The 20155-nt window shown below is 36.9% G+C and overlaps 1 protein-coding gene across 4 annotated transcripts in view; it reads left to right on the top strand.

The window, feature by feature from the left end:
- SLC39A12 (solute carrier family 39 member 12) overlaps positions 1 to 20155 on the top strand; it is a 70988-nt gene that overhangs the window by 28920 nt on the left and 21913 nt on the right. For 2 of the 4 annotated variants that reach the window (XM_066279776.1, XM_066279779.1), the window contains 4 exons: positions 6723 to 6895; positions 11187 to 11339; positions 13708 to 13818; positions 16615 to 16681. In XM_066279776.1, coding sequence (XP_066135873.1) covers positions 6723 to 6895; positions 11187 to 11339; positions 13708 to 13818; positions 16615 to 16681 — 504 coding nt within the window. The remainder of the gene's footprint in view (positions 1 to 6722; positions 6896 to 11186; positions 11340 to 13707; positions 13819 to 16614; positions 16682 to 20155) is intronic. The other 2 variants (XM_066279777.1, XM_066279778.1) reach the window with 2 other exon arrangements.

Below are 20155 nucleotides of genomic sequence, written 5' to 3'. Positions count from 1 at the left end.
GAATTTGCTGATATTGTTTTTGTGGCCCAACATATGGTCAATTCTGAGAATGATCCATGTACACTGGAGAAAAATGTATACTCAGTCACTTTGGGATGAAATGTCCTGTAGATGGTCTATCATATCAGGTGCTCTAGTGTGTTTTGTTTAAGGCCTCTATGTCTTTGTTGATTCTCTGTTTGGATGACCGATCTAGAGCCGTCAGCGGTGTATTGAGGTCTCCAAGTATGATTGGATTTTTGTCAGTTTTTGTTTTAAGATCAATAAGTAGCTGTCTTATATATTTTGGTGCTCCTTGGTTTGGTGCATATATATTAAGAATTGTTATGTCTTCTTGATTCAGTGTCCCCTTAGCATTATGAAATGGCCATTTTTGTCTCTAGTACTTTTCCTGTCTTGTAGTCAGCATTATCCGATATGAGTATTGCTACACCTGCTTTTTTTTGGATGTTATTTGCTTGGAGTATTGTTTTCCAGGCCTTTCACTTTGAATTTGTTTTTATCCTTGTTACTTAGATGAGTTTCCTGTAGGCAGCATACAGTTGGATTTTCTTTTTTAATCCATTCTGCTACTCTGTGGCCTTTTTATTGGTGAGTTTAATCCATTTACATTTAGTGTAATTATTGTACTTGTGAGTTCCCTATTGCCATTTTATATCTTGCTTTCTGTTAGTTTTGTGTCTTGTTTGATCCTTTCTCTTCGTTTTTCTATCTTTTGTTTTTATTTGGTTGTAATTCCATACATCTTTCCTCTGTTGCTATCTTTTTTATCTCAGTTGTTGCTTCTGTGTGGTTTTTTCAATGGTGGTTACCTTTGAGTAATGAAAAGGGTCCCCTACCCTGTTCATTGTAGCGAACTAGTTTTGTGAGTACTTTTGCACTCCATCGTACCTTTGCTACTGTAATCCTCCGTCTTCTCCACCTCTTTCTTTTTGTTGTTGTCACCGTTTAAAATTTGGTTTTATTGTGTTCTTCTTGGAGCTTTTACTTGTGGATCTGTTTTTTTTTTGTTCTTTGTATCTGATTGGAGAACCCCCTTTAGTAATTCCTGGAGTGGGGGTTTTCTCGATGATAAATTCCCTCATCTTTTCTGTATCTGTGAATTGTTTTTTATTTCTCCTTCAGTATTGAAGGATAGCTTTGATGGGTATAGTATTCATGGCTGAAAGTTCCTCTCTTTCAGGTACTTTAAATATTGGGGGTCCCCACCTCTTCTTCTAGCTTGTAGAGTTTCTGCTGAGAAATCTGATGATAATCTAATGGGCCTTCCTTTATATGTTGTATTCTTTCTTTTCCTGGCTGCCTTGAGAATTTTTTCTTTGCTGTTGGTTTGTGTCATTTTTCATTATGATATGCCTTGGAGTAGGTTTGTTGGGGTTAAGAAAACTTGGAGTTCTGTTGCTTCTTGAACTTGAGGCTTTAGTTCTTTCCACAGGCTTGGGAAGTTCTCATCAATTATTTGTTTAAGTATGTTCTCCATTCATTTTCTCTCTCTTCTCCCTCTGATATACCTATTATTCTTATGTTATTCTTTTTGATGGAGCAGATAATTCCTGTAGGGCTATCTCATTTTTTTTAATTTTTGAGGTCTCTTTCCTTCTTCTCTCTGTTGTGCCTCAAGTTGCTTGTCTTCTATTTCACTAATCCTCTCTTCTATCTGACCTGTTCTATTAGCTAAGCTTGTTACTTCGTTTTTCAGCTCGTGAATTGAGTTTTTTCATCTCTGTTTGATTTGTTTTTATAGTTTCAATTTCCTTGGACATATATTCTTTGTGTTCATGGAGTTGTTTTCTGAGCTCCCTATATTGCCTTTCTGTGTTTTCTTGTATATCTCGGAGGATTTTTAGGATTTCTATCTTGAATTCTCTGTCATTTAGCTCCAAGGTTTCCAATATATTAAATTTTTTCTCCATAGATTTTTCCTCATCTAGCTGTGTTACCTCTCTTTCTTTTGTATCCATGATATTCGATTTTCTCTTCCTTAATGGCATCTGAGGGTGGTTTTGTTGATAGTATTAATGAGATTTAATAAAGAATAAAAAGTTAAAAAAAATAAAAAAATAACAAATCGAAAAGAGTTGTTTTTTTTAAAAAAAATTAATAATGAAATAAAGAAAAATAAAATAAAATAAAAATTTTTTAAAAAAGGAAATTATTCCCCCCCTCTTTTTTTCCTCTCCTCTCCTCTCCCCTCTTTCTTGAGAAAATCTTGTGGTGGACTGTGAGTTATAACAAACAATGCCTGTGATGGAGGGCCTGAATTGGGGAAAAGTAATAAAGGGGCAAAAAAGAGAGAAAGAAAAAAAAAAAAAAGGAAAAAAAAGAAAAAAGAAAAAAAAAAAGAGCGTATGGACCCACAAAAAGCAAATAAGGAAAAAATTTGGGTCAAGAATAAAATGATTTGCTTTTAGGTGTTGGTTTTCTAAGAGTTATGATGAGAGGAATAAGAGGAAAATGGAAAAATGGGGGGACAAATTAAAAACTTACTATTGTATTTAGTGGAACAAGAACTAGATAATATGGAGAGCCAGGGATGGGAGCACTGCTAGTGAGTTAAAAAGGTGAAGTAAAAACCCCCCAAAATGCCACAAACATAGGTTTGAGTCCCAGATAAGATAATTTGTTTGTTATTGAGGTTTGAATGAGAGGAGATGTAAAGGAGAAAGGAAGAAACTAATATAGAGGGAGAAAAGAAAGAGAGAGAGAGAAAAAAAGAGGGAACCACTAAAAGAAGAAAAAATAAAGGAGAGAGAGAGAGAGTTAAGGGTTTTGGAGTGCAACCCTCATAGAGAGAAAGGAAGAGAAGAGAAATGATAATGGGAGATGTAACACTTATGGGTAGTGTAGTTCAGGGAGAGGAGAGAGTAAGACCGGTAGAGAGTTAATCGGCCAAATTGGAGGAGGAAAAAAAAGTCTCAAGAATGAAGATAAGAGAAACAAACGAACAAATATAATAAAATGGGATAGGTTATAAAGTCTGCAGATTATTCTTGATTTTGAGAGGTTATCTTCTTGCTTTTTCTTTTCTCTCCCTCTTCCTGGTCGGTGACTCTGTACCCCGGGTTCTGCCCCTTTGGCACGCTCAGGTAGAGGTTTGCAGTTGATAAGTCTCTATGGCAATGTCATGTATTGTGCTTTATTCTCGTTGGGAGTCGAGGCTCATTAGCATTTATAGGCTCCGACAGTGAGAGAGTCCGTGTTCCTGGAGCCTTTCTCCTAGTCTTTCCTTCCTCAATTAGTAGCCTGATAGTCCAGGTATGGGGTTGCTGCTGCCTCTGCCTGGATAGTAAGAGGCTCAAATTGCTGGCAACTCCCCACTCTATTTCCACTCAGCACAGGGCTCTGGGTAAGGCTCAGTCAGTCAGAGCTGCTAGCATAATCAGGCGGGCTTTCCGCCCACTCGAAGACCTCTGGCTCTGCCACTCTATCCGGTAACACAAGCGGGCGCCCACTTCCGGGGCGCTTGGAGGAAACTCTCACTCACTGTCTGCAACCAGGATATCCGGCCAGCAGTCTCACGCTCTGAGTGAAACCCCCAACCGCAGGGAAAAGTTGCAGCGTTGGAATTGAGTCTCGCTCCGTCCCCGTGTGCGGCTTTTGCAAGGCGCTGGGGCGTCCCGAGATTCCGCTTTGGCCCACACAAAGGCCCCTGACTCTGCCCCTCTGTGCGATAACACGGGCGCACACTGCCGAGGCACTCGGAGGAATCGCTCACTCCTTATCTGCGCGCGCAAACCAGGATATGAGGCCGGCCCCGTTTCCCTCTGAGTGAAACAGCCTCCAGCACGGAAAATCTCCACCGTTTGAATTAGTTCTCACTCCCTCCCGTTCGTGGCTTTCCCAGGGCGCTGGGGCTGCCCAGAGACTCTGCCCTCAGCCCACAGAAAGGCCTCTGACCCTGCCTCTCCGTGGGGCAACACGGGCACCCACTTCCGCGGCTTAGGAAGAAATCTCTCTTCCACTAACTGCGCACCGACCAGGAGACCGGGTAAAATGGCCGATCCGCTTGTCTTTCTTTGTTTGGGTTTGGCGCGAGTGTTAGCTTGTATTGCCCGGGTTGCCACAGGATCAGATTTTCCTCGGCTTGGATCTCTGAGCCACAGCCTGGTTCGGCCATTTTTTGCTGTGGCGGCCTGGATCTATTCACCCCCTTTGCCCGCCTCAGTTTCTAAATTCACAGTTACCAGAAAAAGCCGCCCTGTTTAGGTTAGTGAGGAAGGCGGAGCATTTCTTACTCCCTATTTCCTTCGGGGTTTGGTTATATATTTAGCCAATTTTTCACTCAATCATACCTTTGGGTGTATTGCGAAGAATCTGGAAGCTCCAAGTATAGGTTTTTCTGTTTCTGGTTGAAGATCTTGTTGAGTTTTGGGGGAGATTTATCGGTATCGCTTCCTACTCCGCCATTACTCTGACGTCATCCTATTTTTATTTTTTTTTACTAAATTAGAACAGAACAAAAGTTCTAAGTAGCTGTATGATCATTCTAAATCATTTTGTTATTTTTTAAACTGTAATTGTGGTAAAAAAAAAAAAGACATGGAATTTATGATCTTAATTATTCTTAGGTGTAATATCTACAGTTCAGTAGTATTAAGTATTTTCACATTGTTGTGCAACAGATTTCTAGAACATTTCATCTAGCAAAATGGAAACTCTATATCTATTAAATAACAATCACTTTATAGTGGATTCCTAGCAGTAAAAGAATGGTGATAAGAGTGGGGAAATCAAAGTTTGAGAATTTTTGTTTTTGGCCTTGGCCGAGCCCAGTGTGTGGAAGTTCCAGGTTTGATTCCCGGTCAGGGCACACAGGAGAAATGGCCATCTGCTTCTACACCCCTCCTCCTCTCTATCTCTCTCTCTCTCTTTCCTTCCTGCAGCCATGGCTCAAATGGTTCAAGCAAAGTTGGCTCCAGGTGCTGACGATGGCTCCATGGCCTTGTTCAGGCACTAAAATAGCTCAGTTGCTGAGCAGCAAAGCAGAGACCCCAGAGAGGCAGAGCCCTAGGGGGCTTGCTGGGTGGGTTCCATTGGGGTGCATGCCAGACTCTGTCTCTCTTGCTTTCCCGCCTCTCACTTAATTAAAAAAATTTTTGTTTTCTTTGAATATACGATCAACTCTATTTCATTTATTTTTTTATTTTTTTAATCAACTCTATTTTAATATTAGACTGCTTTATAGTTTAGAACTTATAATTCAATAAACTTCATCTTAAAATCACACCCTATTACCACGTTATCAGCTAGAATCATTAATATGATCTAACGTACAGAGTGAACGTTCCAGAAAACTGCAAGGATAATGAGAACCGACTACCTATTTTCTATTATAACTAACTCCAAGATGATAGTTTCTTAAAATCTACAATGGACTTTAAGTAGTATCATAACTACATTGTTTGATTTAATTTATTTATCTGTGTGTAGTCACTGAAAGAAGTGATAGTTTAATTTTGTAATTACCTTCCTTTATTGTTTACAAACCAGTTTGCCATGAATTGTTAGTAATTTCTAAATAAGTAGAAAACAGAGTATTTGTTCTGGAAATCTGCAATCAAAGGAAAGTGTTGGCTTAGGAACTCTTTACCTCCAAGTCATTCATATTTGACTCTGAAAGCCACTTTTCCCTGTTAATCTTTCTCTTTTTTTTCCCCCTTTGTTTCTGCTCCCCTCATACATATTTGGGGTTTATTTAGAATAATTTAAAATATTGTACTTTCTGAATATTTTTGAAAAGTCTACAACTTAGAAACAAATAAATTTCAAGGTTAAAAAATATTGTTGTAATAATCTAAAATGTAGGCTGTCCAACTTTATTATCAGCCATTAATCATTCATTGATCAGTGTTTACCAACACATTCACTCATTTTAGTCATTGAGAATAATAAGTGTTTTTGACATTACAAATAATCTTGAGAACTTCTGAAAGAAAGTAATCATTCTGTACACAAACATAGATCTACATGGGCCCAAACTGTATGTTCCCATTGTAACCACGCTGGCTTGCCTACAAAAGGTTTAAGTGTGATTAGATGAAAGTCGTTACCAGTGTTGGACTCCACCTGCTCTGCAAGGGATGGCGTCGGTGGTGAGATTCCCAAGGTGAAGAAAGCACTGGGAACTGGAGGAACATGAGACATGCTGCAGTGCTTTATTCCTCCCTCCTAGAAGTGCCAGAGGGGCAGATATAGTGTTTAGGGACAATGATGGCATGGTGCCAATGTGACATCAGTGCAAGGGGCAGGAAGGTGATATTAGGGCTTACACCTTACACAGCAGTTGCTGGGCCAGTTGGCTCTGAAAGGCGTGGGAGCCAGACAGCCTCTGAAATTCATGTTGTTGGCCAGAGCCCACAGCCTGGGTCTTACTATTATTTCCTCACAACCAGTATCTGTCCACAGAGGTTATAGTTTAAAGTGAGAAAAATTCATTTCTTGGGGGGGGGGGGTAGGAGGTAAGCCAGGTCCTTGCTTGCCACCATGATTTTTTTTTAATAAGCAGTCATTAGAGCAACTTAAAAGCAACAGAGTTTTTAGGTAAAAGTCTTTTCATTCTTTTCTTAAAAATTAAAACCTTGTAGTCAGTATCACACTTAACAATAAACAATTTCATATCCCTTGTCAGCATTATAAGATAGAGTCTTCTGTCATTCTCATGAGCTGAGGCACTGACAGAAGGTGAGGAGCACTGACTGTGTCTGCATCTCCTTTCAACTTAGAATATGGCTACAGCACCTTGGCGGTGATGCTGCTCACACTGGGCTCCATGCTCGGGACAACACTGATCCTTTTCCACGGCCGCGAGGAGAACTACAGGCTCGTTTTACAGCTGTTTGTGGGCCTGGCTGTTGGGACCCTCTCTGGGGATGCTTTGCTCCACCTTATTCCTCAGGTATGCTGCTTTTTCCCATTTCAGGTGGAGTGTTTCCAATTTTTCTGGATGTTTAGCCACAGGATGCGTTTATGTCACAGCAGCTTGGGTGAGTAGATACAGTGGCCGATGTTTTCCTTGGAAGTACTATCATTTCTCCAAAGCACTTGTAGGATAAAAGAGATAACCAATTGTTATGTTCACCACATGTTATTCTTATTTTTGAAAGAAAAAAAGGGATCAGACATAGATTGCTACTAAGAAAAATTCAAGAAGTATTTGCTAATTACCTGTAAATAAAAATGAACAGGCTATAAGACATGACACTGACTTTCTCCAGTGCCCTCAAAATTTGTCCGTTTCATTCTCTGCCCTTCTCTGCTGTCTTTGTGCTCTGGATGGCTGCATCCTTAGCCCCCTTGCAGGATGGAAAGTTGTTGGGTTCAGCCAATGGGAGGCATCACAGAAAAGTCAGGACAGGAGGAGAGAGTAGCAGGGCTATTTCTTCCTGCCCCCTCCTGGTTCTGGTATTTGCTATAGAACAATAATTTTCAACTGGTGTATTGCAAAACAATTTAAAACATGCAATTTTTTAAAAACCTATTTGGTCGGGCACTGACATCTTCTTCTGTAGATTGTCAAATAAAAAAAAAACCCAAACAGACAACAGCCAACACAACAATAGCTGTCTGGTGTGAATGAATCAAAATTATACCTATTTTATTTGTCATATTGGCAAAAAGTATATTTTTGGTGTGCCGCAGAATTTTAGTAATTAGTTTGTGTGTGCCATGAGATGATAAAGGTTGAAAATTGTTGCTCTAAAAGTAGCTGATTACCTGCAGTCAGTGATGGGATTCAAATAATTTAACAGCCAGTCAGTCCTCTTCCCTAATGACTATTGTGAGTATAAAAAAATGATATATCAAAAAGTAGTTTATTATTTCATGCATTTAATATTTAAGTAAGAACAGTAAAAGAGGTATACAAAATGAGATTATAAGAGTTTTAAAATATTAATAAAAATATTAATGTAACATACATTTTCTTCATTTTATCGATACTAAATGAAAATTTCTAGGTTGAATTAGTAAGTGGTATAGGCTATGCAGATTAAATACGATCAACTAATGTGTAAGACAAACCTGTTTGTCAAGGGAAAGTTGTGAGCATTCTTCCATGGCTTCTGAGATGGGTAATAAAATGACCCTTGAAATCTATATTTCTATTGGTTCACTGTGTCCTAGCTTCCTATTAGTTCTCCTGTTCAGGGAACACCAGCACACTCATAATATCTCAGGGGAATTTGGGGCGTAACACAAAGCTGAAACAAATGACAGCTGTCACCCCCTGGTTGTTTGGCCCTTTTTCTCTTTACATTATATGTTTGTTTACTGAGATAACAAACATGAAGGAATTAAAATGCAGTATTTCATCAAAGGTATAATGAGTTTTATGAAATGGATTAACATTACAAGCATAGTTCTGTCAAATTTTTTTCACCTATGGATGGAATGAACATCATTACAGGCGCTTAGAATATGCTGTTGCACAGATGAACATTAAAAAAGAGTAAAGTTGCGTGCGAAGTCCCGTCCCGGGTTGATTCCCGGCCAGGGCACACAGGAGAAGCGCCCATCTGCTTCTCCACCCCTCCCCCTCTCCTTCCTTTCTGTCTCTCTCTTCCCCTTCGGCAGCCCAGCACTGGGATTGGCTCCTTGGCCTCTGCCTCAGGCGCTAGAGTGGCTCCGGTTGGGCCAGAGCGCCCCATAGGCAGAGCATTGCCCCCTAGTGGGCGTGCCCGGTAGATCCCGGTAGGGCACATGTGGGAGTCTGTCTGACTGCCTCCCCGTTTCCAGCTTCAGAAAAATACAAAAAAAAAAAAAGTAAAGTTTTTAAATTTGTGATTTCCACATTGGGCAGCTACCCAGGCACCCACCTTAGGGAGAACCCTGATTACCAGTGCCATTTTAACAACTGGTTCACCAAACTCAACAAAAAATTGGGTATTGGAACTGGTGAGAACCGGCTGAATTCCACTACGCCTGTACTTCCACAGCTCCCACGGAGGCCTCCTCTCCAGCTCCACCTCCCAGTGAGCTTTAGTAACATTGTTTCCAACCATTGCCTTTTCAGCCCTGAGTGCTCATGGTTTCCTGGCGGGGCTAGTCTGGGTGTCTCATTATCCCATGTTCTCACACTTGACTTTGTCTAAACCTCTGTAATAGCACCATCCTTAACCTCTCTTCATTTGAACCATTTTATCCAACTAACCATGTTTAGATTTCACTTAAGAAAAATGTAAGCAACAACATGGAAGTTGGCTCTTTGCTGAAGAAGAATTTGAGGCTCTTTATTTGTCAGAAACGAAAGGACTAGGACCTGAGATGCAAAAGAGTTCAGGCAGATGGATCTTCAGATGAGGGTGTCTGTTTCCTCTGAAATCTCTTATTATGGAAAAATGATCACAAAGTCCAAGATGTTAAAATTTTCCACATGCCTCTGGCAATTTCCTACAGGGTCACTCTTATTGCTTAGAGGCTCAATAATTAGATGTTTTGAAAATTGCAAAGTGAGCATTGGAGAAAATGAAACAAACCATTATTAGTTTTAATTTCCTCTGTAACTAATTTTCTGGAAATATTTCAGGGCTTATTGGCTCGAGGTGGTGGCCGAGGCCTTTTCCTAGGTCACTGCAGTGACTGTAGAACTGTTCATTCCCAGGATCCTGGGAACCAGCAAAAGGATCTTAAGGCCTCCCGAGTCTCCACAGAAGAGGAGTGGATTTGGGAGGTGGGGACTGTCACCTGGCTCAGCAGAGACATGTCTCAGAGGGGAACTTAAAAAATTATGTGTGTTTCATGAAATTTGGAAGGCAGTAGTTTTACTTGAGAAAAGGAACGAGGACCAAAGTTATTGGGGAAAAAAAGATGCAGTACAAGGTGGTGGAAAGCTAGAAAAATCAGTGGTTTCTGAATGTGATCTACACCAACTGTTCAAAGGGCTTGCAGAGAAATGAGAAAAAATTGCCACTGTCATTGTTTCCTCTAAACTAGCTAAATTTCCCTGACCTGTGGTAGTGCAGTGGGTAAAGTGTCAATCTGAATGCTGAGCTTGCCTGGTCGAGGCACATATGAGAGTTAATACTTCCTGCTCCTCCCCTTTCTCTCTCTCTTTCTCACTCACTCTCTCTCTCCTCACTAAAATCAATAAAAATAAATAAATAAATAAATAAATAAACTAGCTAAATTTCTTCAACTTAAAGATCTACATTTTATTTTGAGATTGTATGGTCATTTCCTATTCTGTGATATTACGATGTTTTTTTATACTGTGAAATAATATTCATTACAAATATTAGGTGGTTATCCTTTAATATCTTTACCAGAAGAAAATGTTGACTAACATATGCTGGTTTTTATTTATGTCCATAAACTCAATGTATATACTCACTCATATATTTGTGTGTAAATATATGTTTAACACATAAATATATAAATATCTACATACATATACATATAAACACATATATAATATGTACACATATAATTTCTTTTTTCTCTTTTTAATGGTCAGTAACATCCTACATGAGGAAAACACTGAGCTATTTCTTAGATTGCCTTCTTCTGGGGAAGGAATATTGATAAATAATAATTTAATAGTTTACAAGAAACCATGAGGTCAACCAATGGAATATGTCAAACAATGGGATGAATCAACTGAAGAAAAATTCCTAATGCTATTCTTGTATCCTTTTCTGTCCTGAGGTGCTGACAAAATCACTGGGCATACAGTATGTGCTCAATAGAAAATGTCTCTCAGGCAGATTTCTTATCTGAACATTTATTAAACAGTATTCTTTAATTGCAATGGGGAATGGGGAGAATAAAGCCCAGATGAAGTGTATCTTTATATTTCTTCTGGATATAAAATACGTTGGCTTGCTATAAGACATTGCTGTGCAAACAAATGCTTTTGAGATCCTGGTGGGGAAAAATCAGCTAAAGGACTGAGAATGTATAAAAATTTAGGCCACTTACTGAAATAAGCTTAGGCTTTATTCTGTTCAAAAGCAGACGCTACTCAAAGGTCTCCCTTCTTCTTTCTTATACATATTTTATTTGACTGTGATTAAATCTACAGTGGAAATATTTATACATGTAAAACCAAACGGGCTTTAAGTGAGTTCCAGGGTTGTCATCAGGCTCCCCAGAATAAAGTCTAATGTATTCAATACTGGACCTACCAATTAATATTTAAGTCATCAATAGTTATTTCTTTATGTCTCTCTCTTATTTATTTATTTTTTTAGGTTCTTGGTTTACATCAGCAGGAAATCTCAGAGTCTGGACATTTCCATGAAAGCAAAGGTCACATTTGGAAACTGTTGGGACTAATTGGCGGCATCCATGGGTTTTTCTTGATAGAAAAATGTTTTACTCTTCTTGTAACACCAAGTGTTGAGGTATATTTTAAATTTTATTTATCTGTTGTTTTAGGGCTTCATTAATATTCATCTTTTATTGCAAAATCACTTGCTGAAAAGTAATTGATACCTCCGAGAAGTTGTCTCTGTAAGGGATGAGGCTCTGCTCTCCAGAATACACAGGTCATTCTGTCTGGGAGCTTCCCTGTAAGTCTGGTTATTAACCTTTTAAACATCTGTTGCTGGCCTGTGGATGTACTTGTTATAATCTGCTATTTGACCTTCATAGCTAGTGTAGAAACAGGAGACTATTTCACGTCTGAGAACGAAGGGGCCCAGAGGCCCAGCTATCAGTCAGTGTTTTGAATGTCTTTCCTAACCAAAATCATTCAAGCAATAAAATTTTAAAAAATTTACAAAACTACTCATTTTTTTCTATCTTAAGGGCATTTAAAAGTCTAAAAACAAGATGCTCAAGAATAGTATTTGTGACAACCCGCCCCCCATTTTTTTTAGCTTGAATCATTGTTTTCATTTGGGCCTGTATTTGATCAAGTTCTACATATCTGATGAAACATATAAATACAGTGTAGTTAATTAATGATTTTATTTTTTGCTCTTACACATTATCTCATAAGAAAATAGTTGAACTGTTTGGTAGAATGGCTAAAAAGGTAAACACTGTTGAAAGACTCCAGGAGTTTAAAATAAAACAGGTTTTCTTTACAAAGTCCTAAGGCTCTACAGTTCTTTATGGTATTTTACTATGCTCAGGTCAACTTCAGTAGTCTTAAAATATCAGCACTTCTTTACTATCATTCCTAAGTTTATTTAAAAATTCTATTTTATGCATCAATAAAGATGGATTTGTGGATTAGTAAAGAACTGCTGGACAGCTAGATATGTGATAAAAATAGACACAACAAAATGTCAGTGGTAGGACCAAGAAGTAGGTATCTGAGGGTTCACATTGAAGTTCTTTCAGTTTTTCTGTATATTTGAAAATTTTCATGATAAATAGATTTTAAACAAAAGCCTGAGAAATAATTTCTGTTTTAATAAAGTAGGGTTGCTTTTGCCTAAGGAGTATGCTAGGATGCTATAGTAATTCAAAATTGAGAATTCAAGCTTCAATCATATCACCTACTATAGATGTTTAGGACATTAATCTTCATAAAAGGGGTTATAATCTTAATAAGCATGGAAAAAATAGATCAACCTATATACACAATAGATTAGCATTTCTGGGCTGGGAAAACTAAATTAAAAAGCCAACATATCAACCTAAATGTACAGTTGTCCCTCGCCATATTGCAGTTCACTTTTCATGGTCCACTCTATTGCGGATTTTAAAATTGTATATATCTAATTTTGTATCGCAGCTTTTTCACTATATTGTGGGATATTTTCATATATTATTTTAACTATATCGTGGGATATTTTCATATATTATTTTAACTATTTTTGTGGCAAATAAGCATTTTCTAGCCTAAAAAATTGAAAACAGTATAAAAAATTAACTAAAACATATTAAAAGAATATTAAATCAAAATAAAATATGTAGCATATGGCAGATAAGTAGACAAAGACTTGCACGTATGGAAAATGCAGCTACGCCGGCCACTTCTGCTTGAGCTAGTTTGCCCACGTGAGATGGTACAGGGCACACTATTGGTGATGGGTGGGAGGTGACTAACCAGAGCACTGTGTTCTGTATATATTAATAATAAAATAAATATAAGGTCGCTACTTGTGGAATTTTGCCTATTGCGGGGGGTTCTGGAACCTATCCTCTGAGATAGATGAGGAATCACTGTAATGAGAAATGCAACCAAGGGGGAAATTAGTGAAATAAATGCTGAACATCCAAAAACGTTGAGTTTATTCAGATTGTCCTGGTATTTGTCAGGGAACTTAAAATAAGTTTTAAGAACACAATTTCAAGGTTCATGATCTTGTGTCAAATGAAAGGAATGCACATGTTTTAGAAACTACAAGTGCTTTAATTGATGAATACATTTCTGGAGATTTTAATTTAGTAGTTTTAGGGTATAATATAATTTCATTTATCATCCTTTTGGTACTCCCATCAGAAAAAAAATCAAAATTTAATTTTGTAGTAAAGAAAAAACACTATAAAAACCATTACTGTTCAGGTCTTTTAAAATTCTTGAAGTTGCATTCTTAATGCATTCTGAATGTGTATAATTCAGAGCAGTCCTGTGCCTGTCCAGCATGAGACATCTTAGCAAGTACTTATTGCAGTGGGATTGTCCCATTTTTCTTCTTGTGCCACTTATTACTTTCACCAATAAGCAAATGTTAAATAAAATCATGAAATTGACAAAGGCTGCACTTGCATTCTTCCAGCAGCAGCTCTAATTTTAAACCATCCTCATCCGTCCAGCAGGGCCTGTCATTGGTTAATAGGCACGTGGGACATTCTCACCATCTGGCACTCAACTCTGAATTAAGTGATCAACCAGGCAAAGGCAAAACTGCTTCAACTATCCAGTTGGTAGGTTACTGATATGAAATATTTTCTTGGTTTGATTACCATCTTTGCTTTATTCCTTGATTACTAGATAAAAATCAGTAGTGTAGACATAGAATGCACTCCTGATTTGCCTATATTCTTGACCATGATAAATAGTTTGAAGAACTTTGCCAAGCACCTGAAAGCTGTTTTGAACTGTAACAAACATTTTCCATAGAGTTAAATCGTTGCCATCTGTACCACTTTGACAGATGTATGGTTTAGATCAACATAATATACAGAAACTTAATCATTTTGCTTACAAGTTTTCATAAACCGGTTGACCATTATTTAGTTTTCCATCCTGAATAATACTTAGCCCTGGCTAAGTGGGTGCAAATAAATGTTAAGCAAAGAATTAGTGCATCTAGGAATGGGGTGTTCATTTTACAGTGCAAGAGAGAACTGATTTTGCCCAACAAGATGTCTTGTTTTAAGTGCTTTCTGTTACATTGAATTTTCCATGACAAAATTGTCCATGTGAATTCTCAAAAGACAGCTTCCAATCATGTTCAGAACAGTAGTCCCATTCTAATTCTCAAAGTAACAAGTAAAGGTACAGGCAAAATATCAAAGTAGTAGAAAACTTGCCTCCTATAACCATGGCTTTGGGGATATGGATTACAGTTCAAGGACAGATTCCCAACTGAGTAGAGATAAGCAAGCTATTTCTGAGACATTATCACAGCAAAATAGAAGTCAGGCAGTATATGGCATATCTAGAGCTAATTCAGAGATAAGAATAAAAAAAGTTCCTTTAAAAAGAATTTTAAAAGTCCTATTGTGCTGAGATACTTCAAATGTGTTTGAAAAAAGATAAATTCAGTCTGAGATTAGTTATAAAATTACTCAAATGCTGACTTTATTCATTCTGTTTGATTGAAGGGTCCAGAACCCCAAGATATGTATAAGAAAATCTCTGATGCTAACAATGAGTTTGATTGTATTTGAATATGCTGGCTCACTAATAATATATCCAACAGCCTATTTTATTACTTAAACTGTGAGATCAACTTAAGCAAATAGAAATAATATGGAAAAAATAAATAAATAAATAAATAAAATAAATAATATGAACTTTAAGGATCGTTTGGTTCCATTTTTGGCTTTTTAGGCAAGAGGGGAACTCATAGTTCTTTCCAATCAACAAGGAATTATGGATGTCTGCCTCTAAATTTCTTTACAGGGTATGACATTATATAGCTTTGTTGGGGAAAATATCCTGGAATAAACATTTGAATTCTTGTCTTTTAATGGAACTACAGAAACTTTTGATTATAATCAGGCTTTTGATGTAATATTGAAAAAAAAAATCACATGAGGGGGGGTTCTAAATCCACAAGTTTCAAGCAAGAAGCTCCAACCTGTATCCTTTAGGTATGCTTCTCAGTATCCTTCTCCAAAAAAGATTGCCTATCATTACATTTTTTTGAATACCTGCTATTATTACTTAACATGTGAACTTTAGGTTTATTTTCTGTTTTATATTAAATAAGCATGTTTATGTCTCATTAATTTTGTCTCAAAGTCTCCACAGCTTTGGATGATATAATTATATGAATATGCTTTTAAAATAACATGTTTAAAAGGCATATAAAAAGTAGTCTTTTCACATAATAGAATAAGAGTCTGAGATATAGGGATGGGAGATAACTTTCAAGATATTGAACAATGAGTCAGTCTCTGAAATAAAATCATGTAACCTTAATTCATACTACAGATGCCAATTTCAAAATCTCACTTCCCTGTCATATGAAAAAATGAGAAAACTTAAAAAATGTATTATATTTGCCTGACCAGGCAGTGGTACAGTGGATAGAGCATCAGCCTGGAATGCTGAGGACCCAGGTTTGAACCCCTGAGGTTGCCAACTTGAGCGCGGGCTCACCAGCTTGAGCATGGGGTTGCCAGCTTGAGCATGGAATCATAGACATGATCCCGTGGTCACTGGCTTGAGCTCAAAGGTCATTGACTTGAAACCCAAGGTTGCTGGCTTGAGCCCAAAGTCACTGGCTCAAGCAAGTAGTCACTGGCTTGGCTGTAGCTCCCCAGTCAAGGCACATATGAGAAAACAATCAATGATCAACTAAGGTGCTGGATTGATGCTTCTTATCTCTCTCTCTTCCTGTCTGTCTCTGTCCCTGTCCTGCTCCCTACGGCCTTCTCTCTAAAAAATACAATAAAATAAAATAAAAATAAAAATGTATTGTATTTGTCTTTTCTAAGTCTATTAATTCTCTTTCTTAATTATTTTACTGACTGGTAAAGCAAAAAAAATCAGAATATTATGCCATGATAAATGAAATGTTGCATTGTGTTAGCATGGGTAACTTCTCCATCCACAATACACAACTGGCCTAAAGATCAGAAAGTGAATTCTGGAGCCACAATCAGTAAAAAAGTCAAATTTGGTAAAGAATCAAGAATTGTTTTTTCTACAACTTTTGGGTTTCATAAAGTTTTACATAATTTAGGAGTCTGAATTACCAACTGTCTCAGTAGCTTCCAGCACTTCATGGAAGACTGATCTACGTGAGTGCTATTTTCATCAAAATGCAGTTAGAACAAAAAGCTTGCTCACACTCTCTCAGCCCTAACTCTGTGTTTGTCTGTGAAATCAAGAAGTTCTAATAAACTCTAGCACAGTGATTTTCAACCACTGCGCTAAAGTATTAAAATTTCTTTTTAAAATCATCATAACTTTTCAGATGTTTTATTTTTCATTAAAAATGATGACTATAGCTTATGTTTTATCATTTATTTATTAATTTAAAATAGAAAGGCCCAGAAGATTCCCAGGCAGCTGAAATTCCTATAGGCAGTATGACAGCCTCCAACAGAAAATGTGAGTACTAGTTTCAAAAAGCTAAACATTAAATGTAGATGGTGCCATAGGAAAAGGTTATGTCTGCTTTAAACTAAATGTCATAAATTACATATTGGGTATGTATTTCATTATTAAAATCTTTGCAGTAAAATATTTATTCCCATCAGTCTTTCAAGCATACCATACATTAGTATCAACTTTACTTCATTCTTCAAAAATGCTGTTTTCCCCAATTGCTTAAAAACTTCAGTTAGTGTAACCACAATGTGGTTATTAGAGCTTCTTTATAATCATGCTTACATGATGACTAAGCCTTTATTTAAAATGGTAGCGTTCAAGTCAGTGATTCCTCATTATTCACATCTTATTCTATCATTCATTTGTTCATATAATTTTCAATTTTTTCTTTCTATGACTCTCTATTTCTGAATTTAAGTTATCAATTTTGGATAAAAATTTATTTCTGTTTTCTTATGTTTGTGGATAATTATTAGAAAATAAATTTTTTGGTCTGTTTTGTTTTTGTTTTTCATCACTTCTGGACCTTTGCCTATTCTTATCATTAATATCACCTTTTCATGACAAACACTTCTCAGTATTTAAATGTTAAGCAGCCATTATTAGTTATTCCCATTCTACCATAATAAGTTAGTTACCTAATAATAAAAATAACTGTCATTTATTGAACAATTATTATATGCCAAACACAGTGCTAAAAACTAGACGTGGGTTATCTCATTTAATCTTCCTACATTTTAGTAAAGTAAGAATAATTATTATCCAGATTATACAAGTGAAGACACCATTGTTAGAGGATAAATCACTGCCCAAGATTACATAACTAGTAAGCTCTAGCATTGAGGAAACTAAGGAGATGATGATGTACCAACAATTCCTTTGTGATCTTTCATTAATTCATGCGTCCATGTGTTTTCTCACATTTTCATTCATTCAAGAAATGTCTGAAGATATGCCGCGTCTCAGGCACTGATGCATGAAAGACTAAAAATAAGAATGGTCTTCACGTTTAGTTTGCAATGTGGTTGGGGGATACAAATACTAATAGGAACAAACATGATTGTACCAATCACCATGCTAAATGTGTTTGATATATTAACTCTTGTAATTTATTTATTTGATTCAAGATATGTAATTACACAGTCTGTCCAATCCTGCTTTCAGGAAATTATTAGTACAATTTGTACAATTTTTTCTCCTAAATCTTCTGTTCCAGGAGACATTATAGAATGCCTGGCATGAAATAGGCCTACAGCAGACATTTCCTCTGCATTTTTCATTTTTGAAAGCAAGCAAGCAGCAAGAAGGATCTGCTCAGTCAAATTAGTAGCAAGGACCAGTGCTAGATCAGGGAGTAATGATTTTGGAGGCCTCAGATCTTTCCACTTCAGATATCAGGCTTGGTATACAGAATGAATAGTGAACAAACCCAAATTTGATTACTCCACTGCCCTTTTGCCAGGGATATATTGAATTAGCTTCACATATTTGATTATTTGTTTTATATTACCTCACTGGTAGAGTTCAGTTTGTGTTTCAAAACACAGGATGCAAAAAATCTTATCCACAATCTGATTTAAATAAACCCAAAGCCAAACGATATAAAGTTCATCTCACATTCTACCGTGGAAAAATCTCTGGTGAGTCAGAAACGTGGAACTCCGCATGACTGCCAGGTACATATGAAAAGGTAAATCTTATCAATAATTCTGTAATGAGTATATTACATTTCCAGTGAATGCTTCTCTTACCTTTTGCTGACTAATGTTTAAATCAAACATATTCCTTGTGGCTTTCATGCAAAAATATGTATTTGCCCTGTGGCTTGTTACGTGTCCATGATTTGACATTTAGAAACCCATAACTAGAGAGAATAAAATAACAAAAATCAAAAATAGGCCACACTGTTTTTTTGCAGAATATAAATTGGGTAAAATTTTTCATTTGAATATATGCTATAAATATCAATACTACATGTATGAATGTGGAAATTACAACTAATACGCATGCTGTAATGTTGTCCAATGTATTATTTCATTTTATTATATTTTCACAAAGAGGAGTGTTTTTCTGAAGAGTGGCAGGAACAGCTAAGACACCTCGTAGCATTACTAGATTCTGAGAGCTTCCAGGAAAGGCACCAAGAGCTTCCCAAATTCAATAATTTGATATGTAGTCTGTGTTTTTAAGGATGTTGCCTGAAATCTTCTCATTTTTAATAAAAAATAAAATAAAATAGTAAACCAGAAGAAGGCTGTAAGTCTATCTCACAGTGATAGTTCAAAATAAAACATGCTTTTTTAGAAGCAAAATGCATGGGAACCCTTTGCAACACAGTCAAACCAGATGTCTCCTGGCTGATAGTCTGGGCTGTATTTCCTGTTCACTCAACTGAAGTTACTTATTTTATGGTGTGAGATATGAAAGAAGTCAAATTATATTCCCCCAAATAAAATAGCAAACCATATTATAATATAGTCCTCCTGCTGTTGTAGACTATGTGACAGAAACCAGGAGCCAACTTCTTCCTATTTTTATTCAGTGTACAATTATTAGAATACTGTGTTCAATTCTAACAGTAACAACTACTACTTATACCTGTCACACAGTATATAGTGATGAGTAGTAATTCATTAAGTTTTATAGTATGGCTATTGATTGTAATGCCATTCCTTATCAAATGGTATATCTGGGTTGTTTACTGTCAGAATAAGTATTATCTCTGAAATACTTCTTTTTGTAGTCATTCAACTTTCTAATTGGTTATACTAACATACAATTTTAGGTTTTTGAAAACAGAAATTCTGTGTGTTAAAAACTTGAACCGCCTGACCAGGCAGTGACACAGTGGATAGAGTGTGAGACTGGGATGTGGAGGATCCAGGTTCAAGACCCCGAGGTCACCAGCTTGGACCCAAGGTCACTGGCTTGAGCGGGGTTACTCGGTCTGCTGAAGCCCCGTGGTCAAGGCACATATGAGAAAGCAATCAATGAGCAACTAAGGTGTAGCAACGAGAAGCTGATTGATACTTCTCATCTCTCTTCGTTCCTGTCTGTCTGTCCCTATCTATCCCTCTCTCTGACTCTCTCTCTGTCTCTGTAAAAAAAAAAAAAAAACAAAAAAAAAACAAAATTTGAACTGTTATGATCTAAATTATTTCATTAATTAAAACTATTATAATGTAAATTAGTTCATTACCTCTTCACTAATCCTATCATGTACATTATGTAGTAGAATCCCATGAACACAGCTTCTCTTTATTTTGTTCAACATCTAGCTGGGCCAGTACTGAAAATTATTTTCAGAAAGATAAGAACATTAAGCAATTGCTCCGAAGCTAACTTTGGGATCAGCAGAGTTGGGAGTGGTTTCGTTGTGGTCACAATTAGCAAGTGAATGAGGCCCTCTGTCAGGATGATTAGCAGCAACCACAAGGAAACACAATGATCATGCAGTAGAAAAAGTGGACTCTT

This window comes from Saccopteryx bilineata, chromosome 5 (genome assembly GCF_036850765.1).
Source record: "Saccopteryx bilineata isolate mSacBil1 chromosome 5, mSacBil1_pri_phased_curated, whole genome shotgun sequence".
Lineage (NCBI taxonomy): Eukaryota > Metazoa > Chordata > Mammalia > Chiroptera > Emballonuridae > Saccopteryx > Saccopteryx bilineata.
The sequence above is the reverse complement of the archived record's forward strand: the minus strand, read 5'-3'. Positions and strand labels throughout refer to the sequence as shown.